The 23,629-nt window shown below is 42.6% G+C and overlaps 1 protein-coding gene across 1 annotated transcript in view; it reads left to right on the top strand.

Annotated features, from left to right (window-relative positions):
* The window catches only part of LOC135538386 (collagen alpha-1(XIX) chain-like), a 92,236-nt gene that overhangs the window by 47,878 nt on the left and 20,729 nt on the right, over positions 1-23,629 (top strand). The window contains exons 26-33 of the mRNA XM_064964292.1: positions 2,140-2,166; positions 4,565-4,618; positions 7,522-7,566; positions 9,278-9,322; positions 10,214-10,276; positions 12,330-12,365; positions 16,392-16,436; positions 19,612-19,755. Coding sequence (XP_064820364.1) covers positions 2,140-2,166; positions 4,565-4,618; positions 7,522-7,566; positions 9,278-9,322; positions 10,214-10,276; positions 12,330-12,365; positions 16,392-16,436; positions 19,612-19,755 — 459 coding nt within the window. The remainder of the gene's footprint in view (positions 1-2,139; positions 2,167-4,564; positions 4,619-7,521; positions 7,567-9,277; positions 9,323-10,213; positions 10,277-12,329; positions 12,366-16,391; positions 16,437-19,611; positions 19,756-23,629) is intronic.

Raw genomic sequence — 23,629 nt, 5'->3', positions numbered from 1 at the left:
TGTCAGGAACCAGACATGTATTCAGATCCTGTGTACTGTACTGTCAGGGTCTGAAACGCACAGGCCATACTTTATCATCCTAAGAGTAGCTGTCATCTCCTTCACTGTCTCCAGCCATCTAGTAAGACTCAGTCATGTTCAGTGAAAGCTCACTGGTGGGGAGAAACTGACAGAGAGGGCCTGAGAGAGAGAGAGACTGACAGAGAGAGAGAGACTGACAGAGAGAGAGAACTGACAGAGAGAGAGAGAAACTGACAGAGAGAGAGAGAGACTGACAGAGAGAGAGACTGACAGAGAGAGAGACTGACACAGAGAGAGAGACTTGGAGACAGAGAGAGAGAGAGAGAGAGACTGAGAGAGAGAGCTGAGAGAGAGAGAGACTGAGAGAGAGAGAGAGAGAGAGAGACTGAGAGAGAGAGAGAGAGAGAGACTGGGAGAGAGAGAGAGCGAGACTGACACAGAGAGAGAGACTGAGAGAGAGAGAGAGAGAGAGACAAAGAGAGAGAGAGAGAGAGAGAGAGAGAGAGAGAGAGAGAGAGAGACACAGAGAGAGACAGAGAGAGAGACTGACACAGAGAGAGAGACTTGGAGACTGACACAGAGAGAGAGACTTGGAGACTGAGAGAGAGAGAGAGGGAGACACAGAGAGAGAGACACAGAGAGAGAGACACAGAGAGAGAGACTTGGAGACTGAGAGAGAGAGAGAGAGAGAGAGAGAGAGAGAGAGAGAGAGAAAGAGAGAGAGAGAGAGAGAGAGAGAGAGACAACACTGTCTGAGCAGTGGCCTGACTCTGTTCTCTCTGCATTGTGCCTCTGTGGCGAGGTGTGGTGACCTGATTTACTTATCAAAGCCACTGAGCTCTGCCCTTATCAGTCTGTCTGTAATCTACCTACAACCCTAGGAGACTTTACCTCTTCCATCATAATGCACAGACACTCCGCTCATAGGACCTGCAGGGGTCCACAAAGAGAACTCCCTGTCTACATCTAACATGTACAGTACTGTTGGGGATATCATGAAGTGGTTTTGCACTCCCAGAGATCATGTACTGAATGTTAAATATATTACCTGGCAGGTATTTTAACTGTTTGTAATGTACACTTGTTAAATGTATTTTTCTTAAATGTAATGTATTTAATGTCAATTGTAATAGTTTATAATGTCATTTTAGGTCTGAGTTGGACCCTAGGAAGATTAGCTGTCGCCATGGCATCAGCTAACAGGGATCCTAATGAAGCATTCAATTAATTCTAGAAGAATTAAGAAATAATTAAAATGAAGAGTTAAAATGGAGAAGAATGAAAGCAACAGGCTACAGTAAATTATACAATATGTCCATTTTAATTTAGTTCCAATTAGATTTTGCTGTTTGTTTTATGTCTCTAATTGCTTAAATTTTTTTGCACTCTGTTAAATTTTATTGACAATAAGTCTGACTTTATGACTATAACTGTACAGCTGCCAGTGTATATACACAGTACAGTCATTTCCTGTATTAAACTTGACACTTACCAAAAGTTAAAGTAATTGATGCTAAAAGCCTTGACAACAAAAAACCATATCTCTGTTAACCCAGTTAAAAATCTCTTAAACTGTTTTAGATGGGCCTCCCAAGTGAAGCAGTGATCTAAGGCACTGGATCACAATGCTTGAGGCGTCACTACAGACCCGGGTACGATCCCAGGCTGTGTCACAACCAGCCGTGAAAGGGAGTCCCATAGGATGGCGCACAATTGGCCCAGCGTCGTCCTAGTTAGGGGGGAGGCTTTACTTGGCTCATCGCACTCTAGCGACTCCTTGTGGTGGGCCGGGTGCCTGCAGGCTGACTTCGGTCGTCAGTTGAACGGTGTTTCCTCCGACACATTGGTGCAGCTGGCTTCCGGGTTAAGCGGGCGGGGGTTAAGAAGTGCGGTTTGTCGGGTCATGTTTCGGAGGACACATGACTCGACCTTTGCCTCCTGAGCACGTTGGGGAGTTGCAGCGATGAGACAAAGATCGAAATTGGGGAGAAAAAGGGAGTAAAAATAAAATGTCTTAAAAGATTGAATACATTTCTAAAGGGTCTTATGTAAAAGGTCTTCTATATATGACTTTGTAATTGGAGTGATTGCCTTCCACTGTCTCTTTCTTCTGTATAGGGCCCCAAAGGAGACGAGGGAAGAGTGGTGAGTTGAAATCTTTTCATTCTAGGGAATATATTTAATTGAAAGTGTTTCTCACCTGTTTTCATATGCAGTCCAACAGAACTAACAAAGGAAATCATTTCAACTACTTTATCTGGGCTTGATTGCGTTTGATTGGCACAATGGAACCAATAGAAGAGTCGCAGAACTGCAAAACCCTCCCGTCCTGCACTGCCGACAGGCTAAAGCAAACGTATTTGAAAGATTTCAAACAGTATTTGAACCCAGGTCGGTTCTCCAATACAGTCTCTATGGTTCAATTCAACATAAGTCCCTCCACTCTGGAGATGGGAACACAAAATAAAATAATGATCACGTCTCCTCTTGACACAATCTAATGACTGTTCTATATTGTCTGGCCTGTGGGAGACAATGAACCCTCTTTGCTCTCTGCAATGTCTACTGTAAGTCCCACGCACACACACACATTAAGAGAAAGAGACACACACACTCTCTCTCTCTCTCTCCCTCTCCCCCTCTCTCTCTCTCTCTCCCCTCTCTCTCTCTCTCTCTCTCTCTCTCTCTCTCTCTCTCTCTCTCTCACATATCTATATATACACACACACACACTCTGTCTCTCTCTCTCTCACACACACCCACACACACTCTGTCTATCTCTATCTTTCACACATACACACACACACACACTCTGTGTCTTTCTCTCTCTCTCACTCACACACACAAACACAAACACACACATAAACACACACACATAGACTGTTTCGGACACACACACACACACACACACACACACACACACACACACACACACACACCAAGGAATGGAAACAATACAACTCCTCTCTTCTGGTATCAACTTGAATTCTCCATCTCTTTCTCTGTCCTCGTGGGGCCAATTGCATTTTTTATTGTTTTGCTGCGGTGCGATTTCTCACTGGGGATGTTAATTTGACATTTGAATAAATTGTGTGAGCTGCGGTTCCTGGTGCTGCGGCTCGGTCGGTGGAATTGCCCCAATCCGTCTCATGCACACACACACACACACACACACACACACACACACACACACACACACACACACACACACACACACACACACACACACACACACACACACACACACACACAGAGAAAATCACACACACACACACACACAGACACGTACACACACACACAGACACGTACACACACACACACACACACACACACACACACACACACACACAAAACACACACAGACACACACACACACACACACACACACACACACACACACACACACACACACACACACACACACACAGAGAAAATCTCACACACACACACAGAGAAAATCACACACACACAGAAAATCACACACACACACACACACACACACACACACAGACACACACACACACAAAAACAAATAGACAGACACACACAGACACACACAGAATCACTCACACACAGACATGCACACACACAGACACACAGACACACACACGCACACACAGACACACACACACACACACACACACACACACACACAGACACTAACACGTACACGTACACAGACATATCACACACACACACACACAGACACGTACACAGACACACACAGACAGACACACACAGAAACACTCACACACAGACACACACACAGACACACACAGAATCACTCACACACACACACCAAATTGCCCCAATCCGTCTCGCCACAGCTGATCCCCGGCGGCGATCCCGATCTGTCCCGTTCCACTCTAAGCCACACTATGTTATTCATGACAATCTACATGTGTGATAATTACCTGCCCCATCCATCTATGTCAGAGCAGAGGACAGAGCAGGCCTTGGCCCTACAGTAGTGTGTAATACTATTTCTCCATGGCACATACAGTAGAGCCAGACCAGACCAATAGAAGGGGAGGAGGGATGTGTATTTATACTGTAGTAAAGGAGACAGACCAGACCAATAGAAGGGGAAGAGGGATGTGCATTTCTACTGTAGTAAAGGAGACAGACCAGACCAATAGAAGGGGAGGAGGGATGTGTATTTCTACTGTAGTAAAGGAGACAGACCAGACCAATAGAAGGGGACGAGGGATGTGTATTTCTACTGTACTAAGGAGAAAGACCCAAATAAGCTGCTGACTGCCTGCAATGAGAGATAAATCTGCAGTCTTATAGATAGTTCTATCTTGAAGTAAAAACGTATCACAATCAGTCTACTGTTTTGAAAGGTGATCTCCTATACCAACATACCTCGTTCTCCATCCTTCACACCATACTCCATCTCTCTCTCTCTCATCTCTCCATCTCTCTCTCTTTATATCTTTCTTTCTCTCTCTCTCTCTCTATCTCTCTCACTCACACTCACTCACTCACTCACTCAATCACTCTCTCTGTCCTAGACTAACTACTCTGTGTTATGTTCCAGGGAGATCCCGGATCCATGGGTTTACCAGGACTAGAAGGACTACCTGGAGCCAAGGTAAGCCACACACAGCCCACCTGTAGCCTTTATACAGTACTGAGCCAAGCCAAGCCGAGCCAAGCCAAGCCGAGCCAAGCTGAGACGGCTCTTGCTCCTCATCCTGCATGACCTCACCAGATTACAGTTAGGAAATAAAGTATGAGGGGATGTGGTATATGGCCATTATACCACGTCTAAGGGCTGTTCTGGATACAGCCGTTAGCCGTGGTACGTTGGCCGTATACCACAAACCCCCGAGGTGCCTTATTGCTATTATAAACTGGTTACCAATGTAATTAGAGCAGTGGGGAAAGTGTAACTACCAGGACACTACCGTCAGTAACATACTGTAACATAATGATGTAGAGGACCTTGCTATGGGGGTTACAGCTCTATGTGTCTGTGTAACATCCCTCACACCACTAGGTCTTAATCTAGATGTCAAGGCTAGCACGCGCGTCTGTCCTTCCTTCAGGGAGCTGTCGTCAGAGAGTTATGGCCATATCGTTCAGACACACACACACACCTCATATTACAGACAAATGGCCAAGTGCTCAACACTGCTGCTTTTATTTGACACTAAAGGTTAAGGAGAGTTTGTTTCTGATAGATCCACAGCAACACTTCAACAAGAGGTTATGTCTGTCTGAATACAAGAATATGGACTAGAATAGAATAGTCTCAGAATGGGCTTTGAAAGACAAGTCCTGGGAGATGTATAAACATAACCATGATGCTTCTCTATGGAGCTTCTCTGTCTGTCTCTGTTCTTGTTTCAAACCTCATGGTGATTTGGTTTATTCATTATATAGTTGTATAAGTAGTTCTATGTCTATTTAAGTTATATAACAAAGATGTATCTTGTCCTGTAGGGTGAAGTGCTGTAGACTTGACTTATATACTGTAAGGCTGTATGTTGCTATAGGTTTGAGTTGTAAACAAGGCTGTATGTTGCTATAGGTTTGAGTTGTAAACAAGGCTGTATGTTGCTATAGGTTTGAGTTGTAAAAAGGCTGTATGTTGCTATAGGTTTGAGTTGTAAACAAGGCTGTATGTTGCTATAGGTTTGAGTTGTAAACAAGGCTGTATGTTGCTATAGGTTTGAGTTGTAAACAAGGCTGTATGTTGCTATAGGTTTGAGTTGTATAAAAGGCTGTATGTTGCTATAGGTTTGAGTTGTAAACAAGGCTGTATGTTGCTATAGGTTTGAGTTGTAAACAAGGCTGTATGTTGCTATAGGTTTGAGTTGTATAAAAGGCTGTATGTTGCTATAGGTTTGAGTTGTATAAAAGGCTGTATGTTGCTATAGGTTTGAGTTGTATAAAAGGCTGTATGTTGCTATAGGTTTGAGTTGTAAACAAGGCTGTATGTTGCTATAGGTTTGAGTTGTAAACAAGGCTGTATGTTGCTATAGGTTTGAGTTGTATAAAAGGCTGTATGTTGCTATAGGTTTGAGTTGTATAAAAGGCTGTATGTTGCTATAGGTTTGAGTTGTAAACAAGGCTGTATGTTGCTATAGGTTTGAGTTGTATAAAAGGCTGTATGTTGCTATAGGTTTGAGTTGTAAACAAGGCTGTATGTTGCTATAGGTTTGAGTTGTAAACAAGGCTGTATGTTGCTATAGGTTTGAGTTGTAAACAAGGCTGTATGTTGCTATAGGTTTGAGTTGTAAACAAGGCTGTATGTTGCTATAGGTTTGAGTTGTATAAAAGGCTGTATGTTGCTATAGGTTTGAGTTGTATAAAAGGCTGTATGTTGCTATAGGTTTGAGTTGTATAAAAGGCTGTATGTTGCTATAGGTTTGAGTTGTATAAAAGGCTGTATGTTGCTATAGGTTTGAGTTGTATAAAAGGCTGTATGTTGCTATAGGTTTGAGTTGTAAACAAGGCTGTATGTTGCTATAGGTTTGAGTTGTATAAAAGGCTGTATGTTGCTATAGGTTTGAGTTGTAAACAAGGCTGTATGTTGCTATAGGTTTGAGTTGTAAACAAGGCTGTATGTTGCTATAGGTTTGAGTTGTATAAAAGGCTGTATGTTGCTATAGGTTTGAGTTGTATAAAAGGCTGTATGTTGCTATAGGTTTGAGTTGTATAAAAGGCTGTATGTTGCTATAGGTTTGAGTTGTAAACAAGGCTGTATGTTGCTATAGGTTTGAGTTGTAAACAAGGCTGTATGTTGCTATAGGTTTGAGTTGTATAAAAGGCTGTATGTTGCTATAGGTTTGAGTTGTATAAAAGGCTGTATGTTGCTATAGGTTTGAGTTGTAAACAAGGCTGTATGTTGCTATAGGTTTGAGTTGTATAAAAGGCTGTATGTTGCTATAGGTTTGAGTTGTAAACAAGGCTGTATGTTGCTATAGGTTTGAGTTGTAAACAAGGCTGTATGTTGCTATAGGTTTGAGTTGTAAACAAGGCTGTATGTTGCTATAGGTTTGAGTTGTAAACAAGGCTGTATGTTGCTATAGGTTTGAGTTGTAAACAAGGCTGTATGTTGCTATAGGTTTGAGTTGTATAAAAGGCTGTATGTTGCTATAGGTTTGAGTTGTAAACAAGGCTGTATGTTGCTATAGGTTTGAGTTGTAAACAAGGCTGTATGTTGCTATAGGTTTGAGTTGTAAACAAGGCTGTATGTTGCTATAGGTTTGAGTTGTATAAAAGGCTGTATGTTGCTATAGGTTTGAGTTGTAAACAAGGCTGTATGTTGCTATAGGTTTGAGTTGTAAACAAGGCTGTATGTTGCTATAGGTTTGAGTTGTATAAAAGGCTGTATGTTGCTATAGGTTTGAGTTGTAAACAAGGCTGTATGTTGCTATAGGTTTGAGTTGTAAACAAGGCTGTATGTTGCTATAGGTTTGAGTTGTAAACAAGGCTGTATGTTGCTATAGGTTTGAGGTGTAAACAAGGCTGTATTTTGTCCTGTAGGGTGATCTGGGGATGCCTGGAGCCCCTGGAATACCTGGACCTTCAGTAAGTACTACCTTTAATGATCTGCACACAACAGACGGATGCCGTGAATCTTCCATTTGTTTGCGCTCTTTTGCTGCACTTGATGCTGGCCACAGAAAACATCATGGCTGTCTGACGAAATTATAACATGTCATGGACACTGACTTTCCAAATCTATAAGAAATGACACAGACAGAACACAGTGATACTATAGTAGTGTCCCCAGTGAACAACGCTTCATATGAACAGATGTAATACTATACCCAGTGAACAGTCCTTCAGATGTAATACTATACCCAGTGAACAGTCCTTCAGATGTAATACTATACCCAGTGAACAGTCCTTCAGATGTAATACTATACCCAGTGAACAGTCCTTCAGATGTAATACTATACCCAGTGAACAGTCCTTCAGATGTAATACTATACCCAGTGAACAGTCCTTCAGATGTAATACTATACCCAGTGAACAGTCCTTCAGATGTAATACTATACCCAGTGAACAGTCCTTCAGATGTAATACTATACCCAGTGAACAGTCCTTCAGATGTAATACTATACCCAGTGAACAGAACAGTGAACAGTCCTTCAGATGTAATACTATACCCAGTGAACAGACCTTCAGATGTAATACTATACCCAGTGAACAGACCTTCAGATGTAATACTATACCCAGTGAACAGTCCTTCAGATGTAATACTATACCCAGTGAACAGACCTTCAGATGTAATACTATACCCAGTGAACAGTCCTTCAGATGTAATACTATACCCAGTGAACAGACCTTCAGATGTAATACTATACCCAGTGAACAGACCTTCAGATGTAATACTATACCCAGTGAACAGACCTTCAGATGTAATACTATACCCAGTGAACAGTCCTTCAGATGTAATACTATACCCAGTGAACAGTCCTTCAGATGTAATACTATACCCAGTGAACAGTCCTTCAGATGTAATACATACCCAGTGAACAGACCTTCAGATGTAATACTATACCCAGTGAACAGTCCTTCAGATGTAATACTATACCCAGTGAACAGTCCTTCAGATGTAATACTATACCCAGTGAACAGTCCTTCAGATGTAATACTATACCCAGTGAACAGACCTTCAGATGTAATACTAAACCCAGTGAACAGACCTTCAGATGTAATACTATACCCAGATGAACAGTCCTTCAGATGTAATACTATACCCAGTGAACAGTCCTTCAGATGTAATACTATACCCAGTGAACAGACCTTCAGATGTAATACTATACCCAGTGAACAGACCTTCAGATGTAATACTATACCCAGTGAACAGACCTTCAGATGTAATACTATACCCAGTGAACAGTCCTTCAGATGTAATACTATACCCAGTGAACAGTCCTTCAGATGTAATACTATACCCAGTGAACAGTCCTTCAGATGTAATACTATACCCAGTGAACAGTCCTTCAGATGTAATACTATACCCAGTGAACAGTCCTTCAGATGTAATACTATACCCAGTGAACAGTCCTTCAGATGTAATACTATACCCAGTGAACAGTCCTTCAGATGTAATACTATACCCAGTGAACAGTCCTTCAGATGTACACCCACTTAGAGGGCTGTAGTACAGTAATACCTGCTGGACAGGACAGTGTTGAGGTGCTAGCTAACGTAGATGGGTAGATATATAAAACCTGTCTGAGAAGCTGTTTAATGTGTGGCGTTCTCATCCTGTCTGTGTGATTGACAGGGGAAACCTGGAGCTCGCGGTGATTCGGGGATCCCTGGGGAACCGGTAAGTAAGCCGGATGCTTTTCTCTCTCTTGCTCTCTCTCTCTCTCTCTCTCTCTCTCTCTCTCTCTCTCTCTCTCTCTCTCTCTCTCTCTCTCTCTCTCTCTCTCTCTCTCTCTCTCTCTCTCTCTCTCTCTCTCTCTCTCTCTCTCTCTCTCTCTCTCTCTCTCTCTCACTCTCTCTCTCTCTCTCTCTCTCTCTCTCTCTCTCTCTCTCTCTCTCTCTCTCTCTCTCTCTCTCTCTCTCTCTCTCTCTCTCTCTCTCTCTCTCTCACTCTCTCTCTCTCTCTCTCTTGCTCTCTCTCTCTCTCTCTCTCTCTCTCTCTCTCTCTCTCTCTCTCTCTCTCTCTCTCTCTCTCTCTCTCTCTCTCTCTCTCTCTCTCTCTCTCTCTCTCTCTCTCTCTCTCTCTCTCTCTCTCTCTCTCTCTCTCTCTCTCTCTCTCTCTCTCTCTCTTCTCTCTCTCTCTCTCTCTCTCTCTCTCTCTCTCTCTCTCTCTCTCTCTCTCTCTCTCTCTCTCTCTCTCTCTCTCTCTCTCTCTCTCTCTCTCTCACTCTCTCTCTCTCTCTCTCGCTCACTCTCTCGTTCTCTTGCTCACTCGCTCTCTCGCTCTCTCTCACTCTCACTCTCACTCTCGCGCTCACTCTCTCTCTCGTTCTCTCATTCTCTCGCTCTCTCTCTCTCTCTCTCTCTCGCTCTCTCTCTCTCGCTCTCTCTCGCTCTCTCTCTCTCTCTCTCTCTCGCTCTCTCTCTCTCTCTCTCTCTCTCTCTCTCTCTCTCTCTCTCTCTCTCTCTGTCTCTCTGTCAGCTGTCAGTCAAAGGCATCCCTCCTTCTCTCTGTCACACACACACACAGTAACAGTAACAGTGACACATATGAGTGTTTATTCCCTGACAGGGTGAGAGGGGCCCGCTGGGGGAGACAGGATTCCCAGGTTCTGAGGGACCCCAAGGTGCTCCTGTAAGAATTTAACTTTACCTCTGCTCCTCTTTCCTCATACCCCTGATTAGACACCTACCCTCAACGGGAGATAGTCCATACACCTAGAACAAAAAGGTGCTTTAAAGAACCTTCAAGGGTTTTTCGCCTTTCCCTTAGAAGAATCCTTTGAAGAACCCTTTTTGGTTCCAGGTTTAACCCTTTTGGGTTCCATGTAGGACCCTTTCTACATGTAACCCGGAAGGGTTCTACCTGGAACCAAAAGGGTTCACCTTTGGGGACAGCCGAAGAACCCTTTGGGAACCTTTCTTTCTAAGAGTGTACATGCAGAGCCAAGTGAAATGTCACTCTACGTACGGTACATACAGTGCCTTGGGAAAGTATTCAGACCCCTTGACTTTTTCCACATTTTGTTACGTTACAGCCTTGTTCTAAAATTGATTCAATTGTTTTCCCCCCCATCATCAATCTACACACAATACTCCATAATGACAAAGAAAAAACAGGTTTTTAGAAATGCTAATTTATCAACAACAAAAAATGAAATATAAAACATGTTTATTTAATCCATTTTAGAATAAGGCTGCAACGTAGGAAAATGTGAAAGGGTCTGAATATTATTATTTTTATTTAACCTTTATTTAACCAGGCTAGTCAGTTAAGAACACATCCTTATTTTCAATGACGGCCTAGGAACAGTGGGTTAACTGCCTGTTCAGGGGCAGAACGACAGATTTGTACCTTGTCAGCTCGGGGGTTTGAACTTGCAACCTTCCGGTTACTAGTCCAACGCTCTAACCACTAGGCTACCCTGCATACAAATGTTACCAATGAACAGAAAGTAGATGGTTCCTACTTATTGATGAGAGATGTGCGATGTTCCTATATGCCTGTATAGGTCCAGACTGCCAGTATGCCGGCAGTATTAGGTTTGTAACAACACAGTCCCTCACATTGCAGAGCCAAGTGCTGTGTTACATTTACCATAGATGTCTGCATTTCCATATCAATGAAAGAGCTTGATTTAAGGGACAATCTGTTTAAAAATCTGCTTTAAATAAGCTTATTAGTCCAGGCTTGTTTTGCAGAACGATGACATTATTGTATGTTATTATCATCAGAAATGGTTTCTTTAGTTATAATTCCATCAGTCTGTAAGCAGAGAGTGGAACATTAGTGTTCACACAGCAATCACCATCGTTATCCCACGCTTCAGATATCCCATTAACTGTGGAGAGAGATCACTCTGTCTGTCACAAACGGCACCCTATTCCCTATATAGTGCACTACTTTGACCGAGCCCTATTCCCTATATAGTACACTACTTTGACCGGAGCCCTATTCCCTATATAGTACACTACTTTGACCAGAGCCCTATTCCCTATATAGTGCACTACTTTGACCAGAGCCCTATTCCCTATATAGTACACTACTTTGACCAGAGCCCTATTCCCTATATGTACACTACTTTGATACACTATTCCATATATAGTACTACTTTGACCAGAGCCCTATTCCCTATATAGTACACTACTTTGACCAGAGCCCTATTCCCTATATAGTACACTACTTTGACCAGAGCCCTATTCCCTATATATTACACTACTTTGACCAGAGCCCTATTCCCTATATAGTACACTACTTTGACCAGAGCCCTATTCCCTATATAGTGCACTACTTTGACCAGAGCCCTATTCCCTATATAGTGCACTACTTTGATCAGAGCCCTATTCCCTATATAGTGACCACACTATTCCCTTTGACCAGAGCCCTATTCCCTATATAGTGCACTACTTTGACCAGAGCCCTATTCCCTATATAGTGCACTACTTTGACCAGAGCCCTATTCCCTATATAGTACACTACTTTGACCAGAGCCCTATTCCCTATATAGTACACTACTTTGACCAGAGCCCTATTCCCTATACTGTATTGCAGTATATAGGGAATAGGGCGCCATTTGTGACGCATATCCAGAATGCACCAGGGCCGACCCGATCGAACGTTGGATTGTTGGAGCCGATATAAAATGTCTTTGTTTTCCTTCTTTGTGTTCTGGTCGTTCCTTGAGCAGGGGAGGCCCGGGAAAGATGGACTTCCTGGGTACGAGGTGAGAGAAAATAACTTAGACATACATACATACATACATACATACATACATACATACATACATACATACACACACACATACACACACACACACACACACACACACACACACACACACACACACACACACACACACACACACACACACACACACACACACACACACACACACACACACACACACATACACAATATGTCCCTCAACAAAAAGACGTACCAGCAGCATCCTTGGCAGTAGTGCTGTTATCTAGCCCTTGAGCTACGGCATCACAACAGGTGCATTAAAACACTTCTATTTGCATATTAGACCATTTAATGATAATAACTCTAAGGTATCCTGCAGATGTTGGGCTGTGTTGACTTTTGGTCTTTGTATACTAACTATACAGTTAATGCTGGGAGGCAGTCATAGATAACTGTTCGTAATAAAGGGAAGAATGATCTATTTTCATATCCGGATAAGTGTTTGGATAAAGAGTAAAAAATAAAACAACTGCCACTGTGATCTCTACAGGAAATATGACTAGTTGTGTTTTGTACTCTGTCATATAACATCACTAGTTGTGTTTTGTACTCTGTCATATAACATCACTAGTTGTGTTTTGTACTCTGTCATATAACATCACTAGTTGTGTTTTGTACTCTGTCATATAACATCACTAGTTGTGTTTTGTACTCTGTCATATAACATCACTAGTTGTGTTTTGTACTCTGTCATATAACATCACTAGTTGTGTTTTGTACTCTGTCATATAACATCACTAGTTGTGTTTTGTACTCTCATATAACATCACTAGTTGTGTTTTGTACTCTCATATAACATCACTAGTTGTGTTTTGTACTCTCATATAACATCACTAGTTGTGTTTTGTACTCTGTCATATAACATCACTAGTTGTGTTTTGTACTCTCATATAACATCACTAGTTGTGTTTTGTACTCTCATATAACATCACTAGTTGTGTTTTGTACTCTGTCATATAACATCACTAGTTGTGTTTTGTACTCTGTCATATAACATCACTAGTTGTGTTTTGTACTCTCATATAACATCACTAGTTGTGTTTTGTACTCTCATATAACATCACTAGTTGTGTTTTGTACTCTCATATAACATCACTAGTTGTGTTTTGTACTCTGTCATATAACATCACTAGTTGTGTTTTGTACTCTGTCATATAACATCACTAGTTGTGTTTTGTACTCTGTCATATAACATCACTAGTTGTGTTTTGTACTCTGTCATATAACATCACTAGTTGTGTTTTGTACTCTCATATAACATCACTAGTTGTGTTTTGTACTCTGTCATATAACATCACTAGTTGTGTTTTGTACTCTGTCATATAACATCACTAGTTGTGTTTTGTATATATAACATCACTAGTTGTGTTTTGTACTCTGTCATATAACATCACTAGTTGTGTTTTGTTTTGTACACTCTGTCATATAACATAACTAGTTGTGTTTTGTATCTGTCATATAACATCACTATTTGCTGTTTTGTACTCTCATAACATCACTAGTTGTGTTTTGTAACTCTCATATAACATCACTAATTAGCTGAACTTTTGTAAATAACATCACTAGTTGTGTTTTAGTACTCTGTCATATAACATCACTAGTTGTGTTTTGTACTCTCATATAACATCACTAGTTGTGTTTAGCTGAACTATAACAGTATGATTCACCATCAATTCCATTCTAATTAGCTGAACTATAACAGTATGATTCACCATCAACTCCATTCTAATTAGCTGAACTATAAATACCAACAACAGATACAGTAACCGGTCGGTACATTGGTACATCTGTCAGTCTACATCACAGAGATCTCAACAGTAACTGGTCGGTGCATTGGTACATCTGTCAGTCTACATCACAGAGATCTCAACAGTAACTGGTCGGTGCATTGGTACATCTGTCAGTCTACATCACAGAGATCTCAACAGTAACTGGTCGGTGCATTGGTACATCTGTCAGTCTACATCACAGAGATCTCAACAGTGAGCGGAACGAAGGGCCAACTTCTTATTATTTCACCCACTTCCATCAACAACATCTTGGAGAGGGAGAGAGGGGGAGAGGGAGAGAGGGGAGAGAGGGGAGAGGGAGAGAGAGGGGGAGAGAGGGAGAGAGGGAGAGAGGGGGAGAGAGGGGGAGAGTGGGAGTGAGGGAGAGAGGGGGAGATGGAGATTTTAATGCTTTGTTGTTAGATGGTGTATCTCTTGTTCTCAATCATTTGGTGGGGCAACAGTGCCATCTAGCAGGTGAATGTGCTCCTATTCTAAACGTTCCCAAACAACTCCTCTCACTGTACTGCAATGATCTGGCTTTGAGGTTTAATGCCAGGCCCAGAGAGCGACGATGGAAGTCGAATTCAGTGGAGATGTAAGCCTCCCATCAGGCGTTGGGGAATAACATAGCAGAAATAAAAAATAGAGAGAGGGCTGCAGATGAATGTAGGCGAGGAGGAGGAGAACAGAGTTCTCTGCTGCCCGTTGCTTTTAAAACCACATGATCGTGCCAGATTGCATTTTGCATGGAGACAGTAATCCTCACAGTAAATGGATACAAAGATGTTCCCAGAGGTTATACAGTCAGTGAGATGGAGGGAGCGAGGGAGACCTGGAAAGCAAGAGAGGAGAGGAGAATGGAGCAGTGTAGTTCTGAGAGCAGTGTTGCACATAGAGCTAACGACAGGTGTTTCTCTCCCAGCGAGGGAGGGAGGGAGGGAGGGAGGGAGGGAGGGAGGGGGAGGGAGGGAGGGAGGGAGGAGGGAGGGAGGGAGGGAGGGAGGGAGGGAGGGAGGGAGGGAGGGAGGGAGGGAGGGAGCAGGCAGGCAGGCAGGCAGGCAGGCAGGCAGGCAGAGTAGGAGGGAGGAGGCATACAGTCCACAGAGGGAAGTGGGGCTATGTGATGCAGGGAAGCTGTGACAGACCATGTGGAAGGTGAAACAGTCCTTGGAGAACTCCATACATCCTCAGACACAGGAACAACAGTCATCCCAGAATCATTTAAAAAAGTTGTTTTTGGATTGAGGATTTGGATTGAAAGACATCCTGTCAATCACTTCACTGCTGCCACCAATTGTTAGTTATTGCAACAATAAACCTTTTTTGAATCTGAATAAGCTAAGACACAAGTGTGGGTTGGGAAATTTAAAATGGTAAGCAATCATTAAATGACCCTGAGTGTGGAGGATTGGTTGATGTTGATGGGGGTGATTACAGAGCAACAGATTAGACCCACGTTGGCCTCAGTGGGTGTCTGAACAAAAGCAGTGTGCTTTTGAGTGCGAGGAGAGGAGAGGAGAGGAGAGGAGAGGAGAGGAGAGGAGAGGAGAGGAGAGGAGAGGAGAGGAGAGGAGGGAGAGGAGAGGAGAGGAGAGGAGAGGAGAGGAGAGGAGAGGAGAGGAGAGGAGAGGAGAGGAGAGGAGAGGAGAAAAGTCAGATTTAGAGAGAGAGGGAGGAAGGGAGAGAAGACAAAGAGAGCAGTGGGTAAAGAGAGAGAAGACAAAGAGAGGAGTGGGTAAAGAGAAAGAAGACAAAGAGAGGAGTGGGTAAAGAGAGAGAAGACAAAGAGAGGAGTGGGTAAAGAGGGAGAAGACAAAGAGAGGAGTGGGTAAAGAGAGAGAAGACAAAGAGAGGAGTGGGTAAAGAGAGAGAAGACAAAGAGAGGAGTGGGTAAAGAGAGAGAAGACAAAGAGAGGAGTGGGTAAAGAGAGAGAAGACAAAGAGAGGAGTGGGTAAAGAGAGAGAAGACAAAGAGAGGAGTGGGTAAAGAGAGAGAAGACAAAGAGAGGAGTGGGTAAAGAGAGAGAAGACAAAGAGAGGAGTGGGTAAAGAGAGAGAAGCTAGCCTTGGGGTCATCTTCATTCCAAATATCCAATTATTTAGCAGTGCTCTTTGCTCTTCTCTCTGGTCTGGAGGGACTTCTCTGTCTCTGCAATCAGCAGAGTATTTCAGACAGAACCTGCACTCCTCTGTCATGTGTTCATACTGCGATGTGTTTTATCTTCTTACAGGGAGCCACAGGTAGACTAGGAGACAGAGGATCCAAGGGAGAACGGGTAAGCACCTTTATTTTGTTTCTCTGAAGATGTTTTCCAAAAACACAACTCATTGTTTGTGATGGAAAAATATCACACAGAACCTAACCCAACCAAAAGGCAATGATGCATAGAAACACATGTTTTTCCCCCAGAGGTGCCTAAGTATTTGATAAAGGCATCTGAAATTCAATGCATTTTGTATGCCACCATTGTATTTCTGAAACCCCTATTTATAAAAGCCCTGTCACAGTCTTCTACAGTGTAATATGTTTATAAAGCCCTGTCACAGTCTCCTACAGTGTAATCTGTTTATAAAGCCCTGTCACAGTCTTCTACAGTGTAATCTGTTTATAAAGCCCTGTCACAGTCTTCTACGGTGTAATGTGTTTATAAAGCCCTGTCACAGTCTTCTACAGTGTAATATGTTTATAAAGCCCTGTCACAGTCTTCTACAGTGTAATATGTTTATAAAGCCCTGTCACAGTCTTCTACAGTGTAATCTGTTTATAAAGCCCTGTCACAGTCTTCTACAGTGTAATCTGTTGATGAAGCCCTGTCACAGTCTTCTACAGTGTAATCTGTTTATAAAGCACTGTCACAGTCTTCTACAGTCTAATCTGTTTATAAAGCCCTGTCACAGTCTTCTACAGTGTAATCTGTTTATAAAGCCCTGTCACAGTCTTCTACAGTGTAATATGTTTATAAAGCCCTGTCACAGTCTTCTACAGTCTAATCTGTTTCTAAATCCCTGTCACAGTCTTCTACAGTGTAATCTGTTTCTAAAGCCCTGTCACAGTCTTCTACAGTGTAATATGTTTATAAAGCCCTGTCACAGTCTTCTACAGTCTAATCTGTTTCTAAAGCCCTGTCACAGTCTTCTACAGTGTAATCTGTTTATAAAGCCCTGTCACAGTCTTCTACAGTGTAATCTGTTTATAAAGCCCTGTCACAGTCTTCTACAGTGTAATCTGTTTATAAAGCCCTGTCACAGTCTTCTACAGTGTAATCTGTTTATAAAGCCCTGTCACAGTCTTCTACAGTGTAATCTGTTTATAAAGCCCGGTCACAGTCTGTTTATAAAGCCCTGTCACAGTGTAAGTGTAATCTGTTTATAAAGCCTGTTTATAAAGCTGTCACAGTCTTCTACAGTGTAATCTGTTTATAAAGCCCTGTCACAGTCTTCTACAGTGTAATCTGTTTATAAAGCCCTGTCACAGTCTTCTACAGTGTAATCTGTTTATAAAGCCCTGTCACAGTCTTCTACAGTGTAATCTGTTTATAAAGCCCTGTCACAGTCTTCTACAGTGTAATCTGTTTATAAAGCCCTTTTCTACAGTGTATAAAAGCCCTGTCACAGTCTTCTACAGTGTAATCTGTTTATAAAGCCCTGTCACAGTCTTCTACAGTGTAATCTGTTTATAAAGCCCTGTCACAGTCTTCTACAGTGTAATCTGTTTATAAAGCCCTGTCACAGTCTTCTACAGTGTAATCTGTTTATAAAGCCCTGTCACAGTCTTCTACAGTGTAATATGTTTATAAAGCCCTGTCACAGTCTTCTACAGTGTAATATGTTTATAAAGCCCTGTCACAGTCTTCTACAGTGTAATCTGTTTATAAAGCCCTGTCACAGTCTTCTACAGTGTAATCTGTTTATAAAGCCCTGTCACAGTCTTCTACAGTGTAATATGTTTATAAAGCCCTGTCACAGTCTTCTACAGTGTAATCTGTTTATAAAGCCCTGTCACAGTCTTCTACAGTGTAATCTGTTTATAAAGCCCTGTCACAGTCTTCTACAGTGTAATCTGTTTATAAAGCCCTGTCACAGTCTTCTACAGTGTAATCTGTTTATAAAGCCCTGTCACAGTCTTCTACAGTGTAATCTGTTTATAAAGCCCTGTCACAGTCTTCTACAGTGTAATCTGTTTATAAAGCCCTGTCACAGTCTTCTACAGTGTAATCTGTTTATAAAGCCCTGTCACAGTCTTCTACAGTGTAATCTGTTTATAAAGCCCTGTCACAGTCTTCTACAGTGTAATCTGTTTATAAAGCCCTGTCACAGTCTTCTACAGTGTAATCTGTTTATAAAGCCCTGTCACAGTCTTCTACAGTGTAATCTGTTTCTAAAGCCCTGTCACAGTCTTCTACAGTGTAATCTGTTTATAAAGCCCTGTCACAGTCTTCTACAGTGTAATCTGTTTATAAAGCCCTGTCACAGTCTTCTACAGTGTAATCTGTTTATAAAGCCCTGTCACAGTCTTCTACAGTGTAATCTGTTTATAAAGCCCTGTCACAGTCTTCTACAGTGTAATATGTTTATAAAGCCCTGTCACAGTGTAATATGTTTATAAAGCCCTGTCACAGTCTCCTACAGTGTAATCTGTTTATGCCCTGTCACAGTCTGTGTAATCTGTTTATAAAGCTCTGTCACAGTCTTCTACAGTGTAATCTGTTTATAAAGCCTTGTCACAGTCTTCTACAGTGTAATCTGTTTATAAAGCCCTGTCACAGTCTTCTACAGTGTAATCTGTTTCTAAAGCCCTGTCACAGTCTTCTACAGTGTAATCTGTTTATAAGCCCTGTCACAGTCTTCTACAGTGTAATCTGTTTCTAAAGCCCTGTAATGTAATCTGTTCCCAAATGCTAGTAATGACGGTTTGTAGGAGAGCTAAGATACATGGTGACAGAATTGGCCACAGACCCTGGGGATGTGTATCTGATTGGGCTCAATCAGGGTAATGGCTGGATGAGGACTGATTGTGTAATGCTGAGGCGTTGGTAGTGACAGTATCAGCCCAAAGCCAGAGTGGCCTTATGCCAATGCTCTATCAGAATGTCTCCGGTACTGTCTGGAGTGGGACTGACAACAACCCCTCACCCTTTTATTTAACCAGGCAAGTCAATGAAGAATATTTTCTTATTTACACTGATGGCCTAGTTAAATAAAGTGATTGTAGATCTGAATTGGAGACTGGAGGGTGTACTGTAAACCACATGGTGGGAACTCACCAGCCAGCTAGATTTAACCATTATACATATTGCTATATTGGACTGTATATGTATTGTCAGGTATTACTGCACTGTTGGAACGAGGAACATAAACATTTCACTACACCCTTCGATAACATCTGATAAATATGTGTACATGACCAATACAAATTTGATTTGATTGTTCTTTGCTGATCTCCTACTGCAGGGGGACCCAGGGATACCTGGAGCGAGGGGAGTCCAAGGAGAGAGGGGAAGGACAGGAGACCCAGGAATAGTGGGACCTATCGGGCCCCAAGGCCACCGAGGAGACCCTGGTCCCCCAGGTCCCATAGCATCACCAAGCCCTCTGGTACGTTGTTATATCTCCCCCAAACACACCAAGCCCTCTGGTACGTTGGTTATATCTCCCCCAAACACACCAAGCCCTCTGGTACGTTGGTTATATCTCCCCCAAACACACCAAGCCCTCTGGTACGTTGGTTATATCTCCCCCAAACACACCAAGCCCTCTGGTACGTTGTTATATCTCCCCCAAACACACCAAGCCCTCTGGTACGTTGGTTATATCTCCTCCAAACACACCAAGCCCTCTGGTACGTTGGTTATATCTCCTCCAAACACACCAAGCCCTCTGGTACGTTGGTTATATCTCCTCCAAACACACCAAGCCCTCTGGTACGTTGGTTATATCTCCTCCAAACACACCAAGCCCTCTGGTACGTTGGTTATATCTCCCCCAAACACACCAAGCCCTCTGGTACGTTGTTATATCTCCCCCAAACACACCAAGCCCTCTGGTACGTTGGTTATATCTCCCCCAAACACACCAAGCCCTCTGGTACGTTGTTATATCTCCCCCAAACTGGCCAAGTGTAGCCAAACTCCCATCTTGAATGATGTTGAATAAATGTGTTATCAAGTTTGTTGTGAATGATCCTGTAACACTCATAAAGGTGTCATGACCTGTTTCATAAAGGTGTTGTGAATGATTCTGTCATAAAGGTGTCATGGCCTGTTTTATAAAGGTGTTGTGAATGATCCTGTCATAAAGGTGTCATGGCCTGTTTTATAAAGGTGTTGTGAATGATCCTGTCATAAAGGTGTCATGGCCTGTTTTATAAAGGTGTTGTGAATGATCCTGTCATAAAGGTGTCATGGCCTGTTTTATAAAGGTGTTGTGAATGATCCTGTCATAAAGGTGTCATGGCCTGTTTCATAAAGGTGTTGTGAATGATTCTGTCATAAAGGTGTCATGGCCTGTTTCATAAAGGTGTTGTGAATGATCCTGTCATAAAGGTGTCATGGCCTGTTTCATAAAGGTGTTGTGAATGATTCTGTCATAAAGGTGTCATGGCCTGTTTTATAAAGGTGTTGTGAATGATTCTGTCATAAAGGTGTCATGGCCTGTTTTATAAAGGTGTTGTGAATGATTCTGTCATAAAGGTGTCATGGCCTGTTTTATAAAGGTGTTGTGAATGATTCTGTCATAAAGGTGTCATGGCCTGTTTTATAAAGGTGTTGTGAATGATTCTGTCATAAAGGTGTCATGGCCTGTTTTATAAAGGTGTTGTGAATGATCTGTCATAAAGGTGTCATGGCCTGTTTTATAAAGGTGTTGTGAATGATTCTGTCATAAAGGTGTCATGGCCTGTTTTATAAAGGTGTTGTGAATGATTCTGTCATAAAGGTGTCATGGCCTGTTTTATAAAGGTGTTGTGAATGATTCTGTCATAAAGGTGTCATGGCCTGTTTTATAAAGGTGTTGTGAATGATTCTGTCATAAAGGTGTCATGGCCTGTTTTATAAAGGTGTTGTGAATGATTCTGTCATAAAGGTGTCATGGCCTGTTTTATAAAGGTGTTGTGAATGATTCTGTCATAAAGGTGTCATGGCCTGTTTTATAAAGGTGTTGTGAATGATCCTGTCATAAAGGTGTCATGACCTGTTTCATAAAGGTGTTGTGAATGATCCTGTCATAAAGGTGTCATGGCCTGTTTTATAAAGGTGTTGTGAATGATTCTGTCATAAAGGTGTCATGGCCTGTTTTATAAAGGTGTTGTGAATGATTCTGTCATAAAGGTGTCATGGCCTGTTTTATAAAGGTGTTGTGAATGATTCTGTCATAAAGGTGTCATGGCCTGTTTTATAAAGGTGTTGTGAATGATCCTGTCATAAAGGTGTCATGGCCTGTTTTATAAAGGTGTTGTGAATGATCCTGTCATAAAGGTGTCATGGCCTGTTTTATAAAGGTGTTGTGAATGATCCTGTCATAAAGGTGTCATGGCCTGTTTTATAAAGGTGTTGTGAATGATCCTGTCATAAAGGTGTCATGGCCTGTTTTATAAAGGTGTTGTGAATGATCCTGTAACACTCATAAAGGTGTCATGGCCTGTTTTATAAAGGTGTTGTGAATGATTCTGTCATAAAGGTGTCATGGCCTGTTTTATAAAGGTGTTGTGAATGATCCTGTAACACTCATAAAGGTGTCATGGCCTGTTTTATAAAGGTGTTGTGAATGATCCTGTCATAAAGGTGTCATGGCCTGTTTTATAAAGGTGTTGTGAATGATTCTGTCATAAAGGTGTCATGGCCTGTTTTATAAAGGTGTTGTGAATGATCCTGTCATAAAGGTGTCATGGCCTGTTTTATAAAGGTGTTGTGAATGATCCTGTCATAAAGGTGTCATGGCCTGTTTTATAAAGGTGTTGTGAATGATCCTGTCATAAAGGTGTCATGGCCTGTTTTATAAAGGTGTTGTGAATGATCCTGTCATAAAGGTGTCATGGCTTGTTTTATAAAGGTGTTGTGAATGATCCTGTCATAAAGGTGTCATGGCCTGTTTTATAAAGGTGTTGTGAATGATCCTGTCATAAAGGTGTCATGGCCTGTTTTATAAAGGTGTTGTGAATGTCTTATGTACTCCCCTTCAAGGTATGTTTTACAGAGATCTCCCAACACTCATAGAGATCTCCCAACAGAGATCTCCCAACACTCATAGTCCAACCATAAACCCATAGAAATTCATGCTCCACATTTTTGTGTGTGTTTGTCTATACCTGCCCATAAAATCAAAGACTATCCTCAGTCACACATAATTACAGAATCTAAACATCCTCCTTTCTTCAGTGGTCTATTAGCGTATATCTCTCTTTCTCTGTAAATTAATGCAGTACTGCAGTAGCATAGAGTTGTGTGGAGCTGTGTGGAGCAACATATGACACAGCAGATAACAGATAGGCATAATGAAGCCAGCTAGGTTGTTTCTGCTCCTCACCTCCCACTCCTGATCAGCTCAACCCACAGGGGGGTCGGGAGAGAGGGAAGGAGAGAAGGGCTAGAGAGAGAGGGGCGGAGAGAGGGAGAAGGAGAGAGGACTAGAGAGAAAGGAGCGCAGAGAGGGAAGGAGAGAGGGCTAGAGAGAGCGAGAGAAGGAGAGAGGGCTAGAGGGAGCGAGAGAAGGAGAGAGGGCTAGAGAGAGAGGGAAGGAGAGAGGGGAAGAGAGAGAGGGAAGGAGAGAGGGGAAGGAGAGAGAGAGAGAGAGAGAGGGGAAAGAGAGAGTGAAGGAGAGAGGGAAAGAGAGAGATCGAAGAAATGCGAGAGATGGAAGATAGGAGAGAGTAGGAAGAAATGAGAGAGATGGAAGAAATGAGAGAGATGGAAGAAAGGAGAGAGATGGAAGAAATTAGAGAGATAGAGGAAATGAGAGAGAGAGAGGAAAGAAGAGAGAAGGAGGAAAGGAGAGAGAGCGAGGAAAGGAGAGAGGAATAGAGAGAAGGAGAGAGATGGAGAGAGTGTGCGAGTGAGGAGAGAGAAGGAGGAGAGAGCGTGCGAGTGAGGAGAGAGAGGAGAGAGCGTGCGAGTGAGGAGAGAGAGAGAAGGAGAGTGTGGGAGAGAGGAGAGAGAGAAGGAGAGAGCGTGGGAGTGAGGAGAGAGAGAAGGAGAGAGCGTGGGAGTGAGGAGAGGGAGAGGAGAGAGCGTAGGGAGTGAGGAGAGAGAGAAGGAGAGAACGTGGGAGTGAGGAGAGAGAGAAGGAGAGAGCGTGGGAGTGAGGAGAGAGAGGAGAGAGTGTGGGAGTGAGGAGAGAGAGAAGGAGAGAGCGTGGGAGTGAGGAGAGAGAGAGGAGGGAGCGTGGGAGTGAGGAGAGAGAGAGAGCGTGGGAGTGAGGAGAGAGGAGCGCAGGAGTGAGGAGAGAGAGAAGGAGAGAGCGCGGGAGTGAGGAGAGA

This window comes from Oncorhynchus masou, unplaced genomic scaffold, assembly GCF_036934945.1.
Source record: "Oncorhynchus masou masou isolate Uvic2021 unplaced genomic scaffold, UVic_Omas_1.1 unplaced_scaffold_950, whole genome shotgun sequence".
Lineage (NCBI taxonomy): Eukaryota > Metazoa > Chordata > Actinopteri > Salmoniformes > Salmonidae > Oncorhynchus > Oncorhynchus masou.
This window is presented reverse-complemented; position numbering and strand designations above follow the sequence as displayed.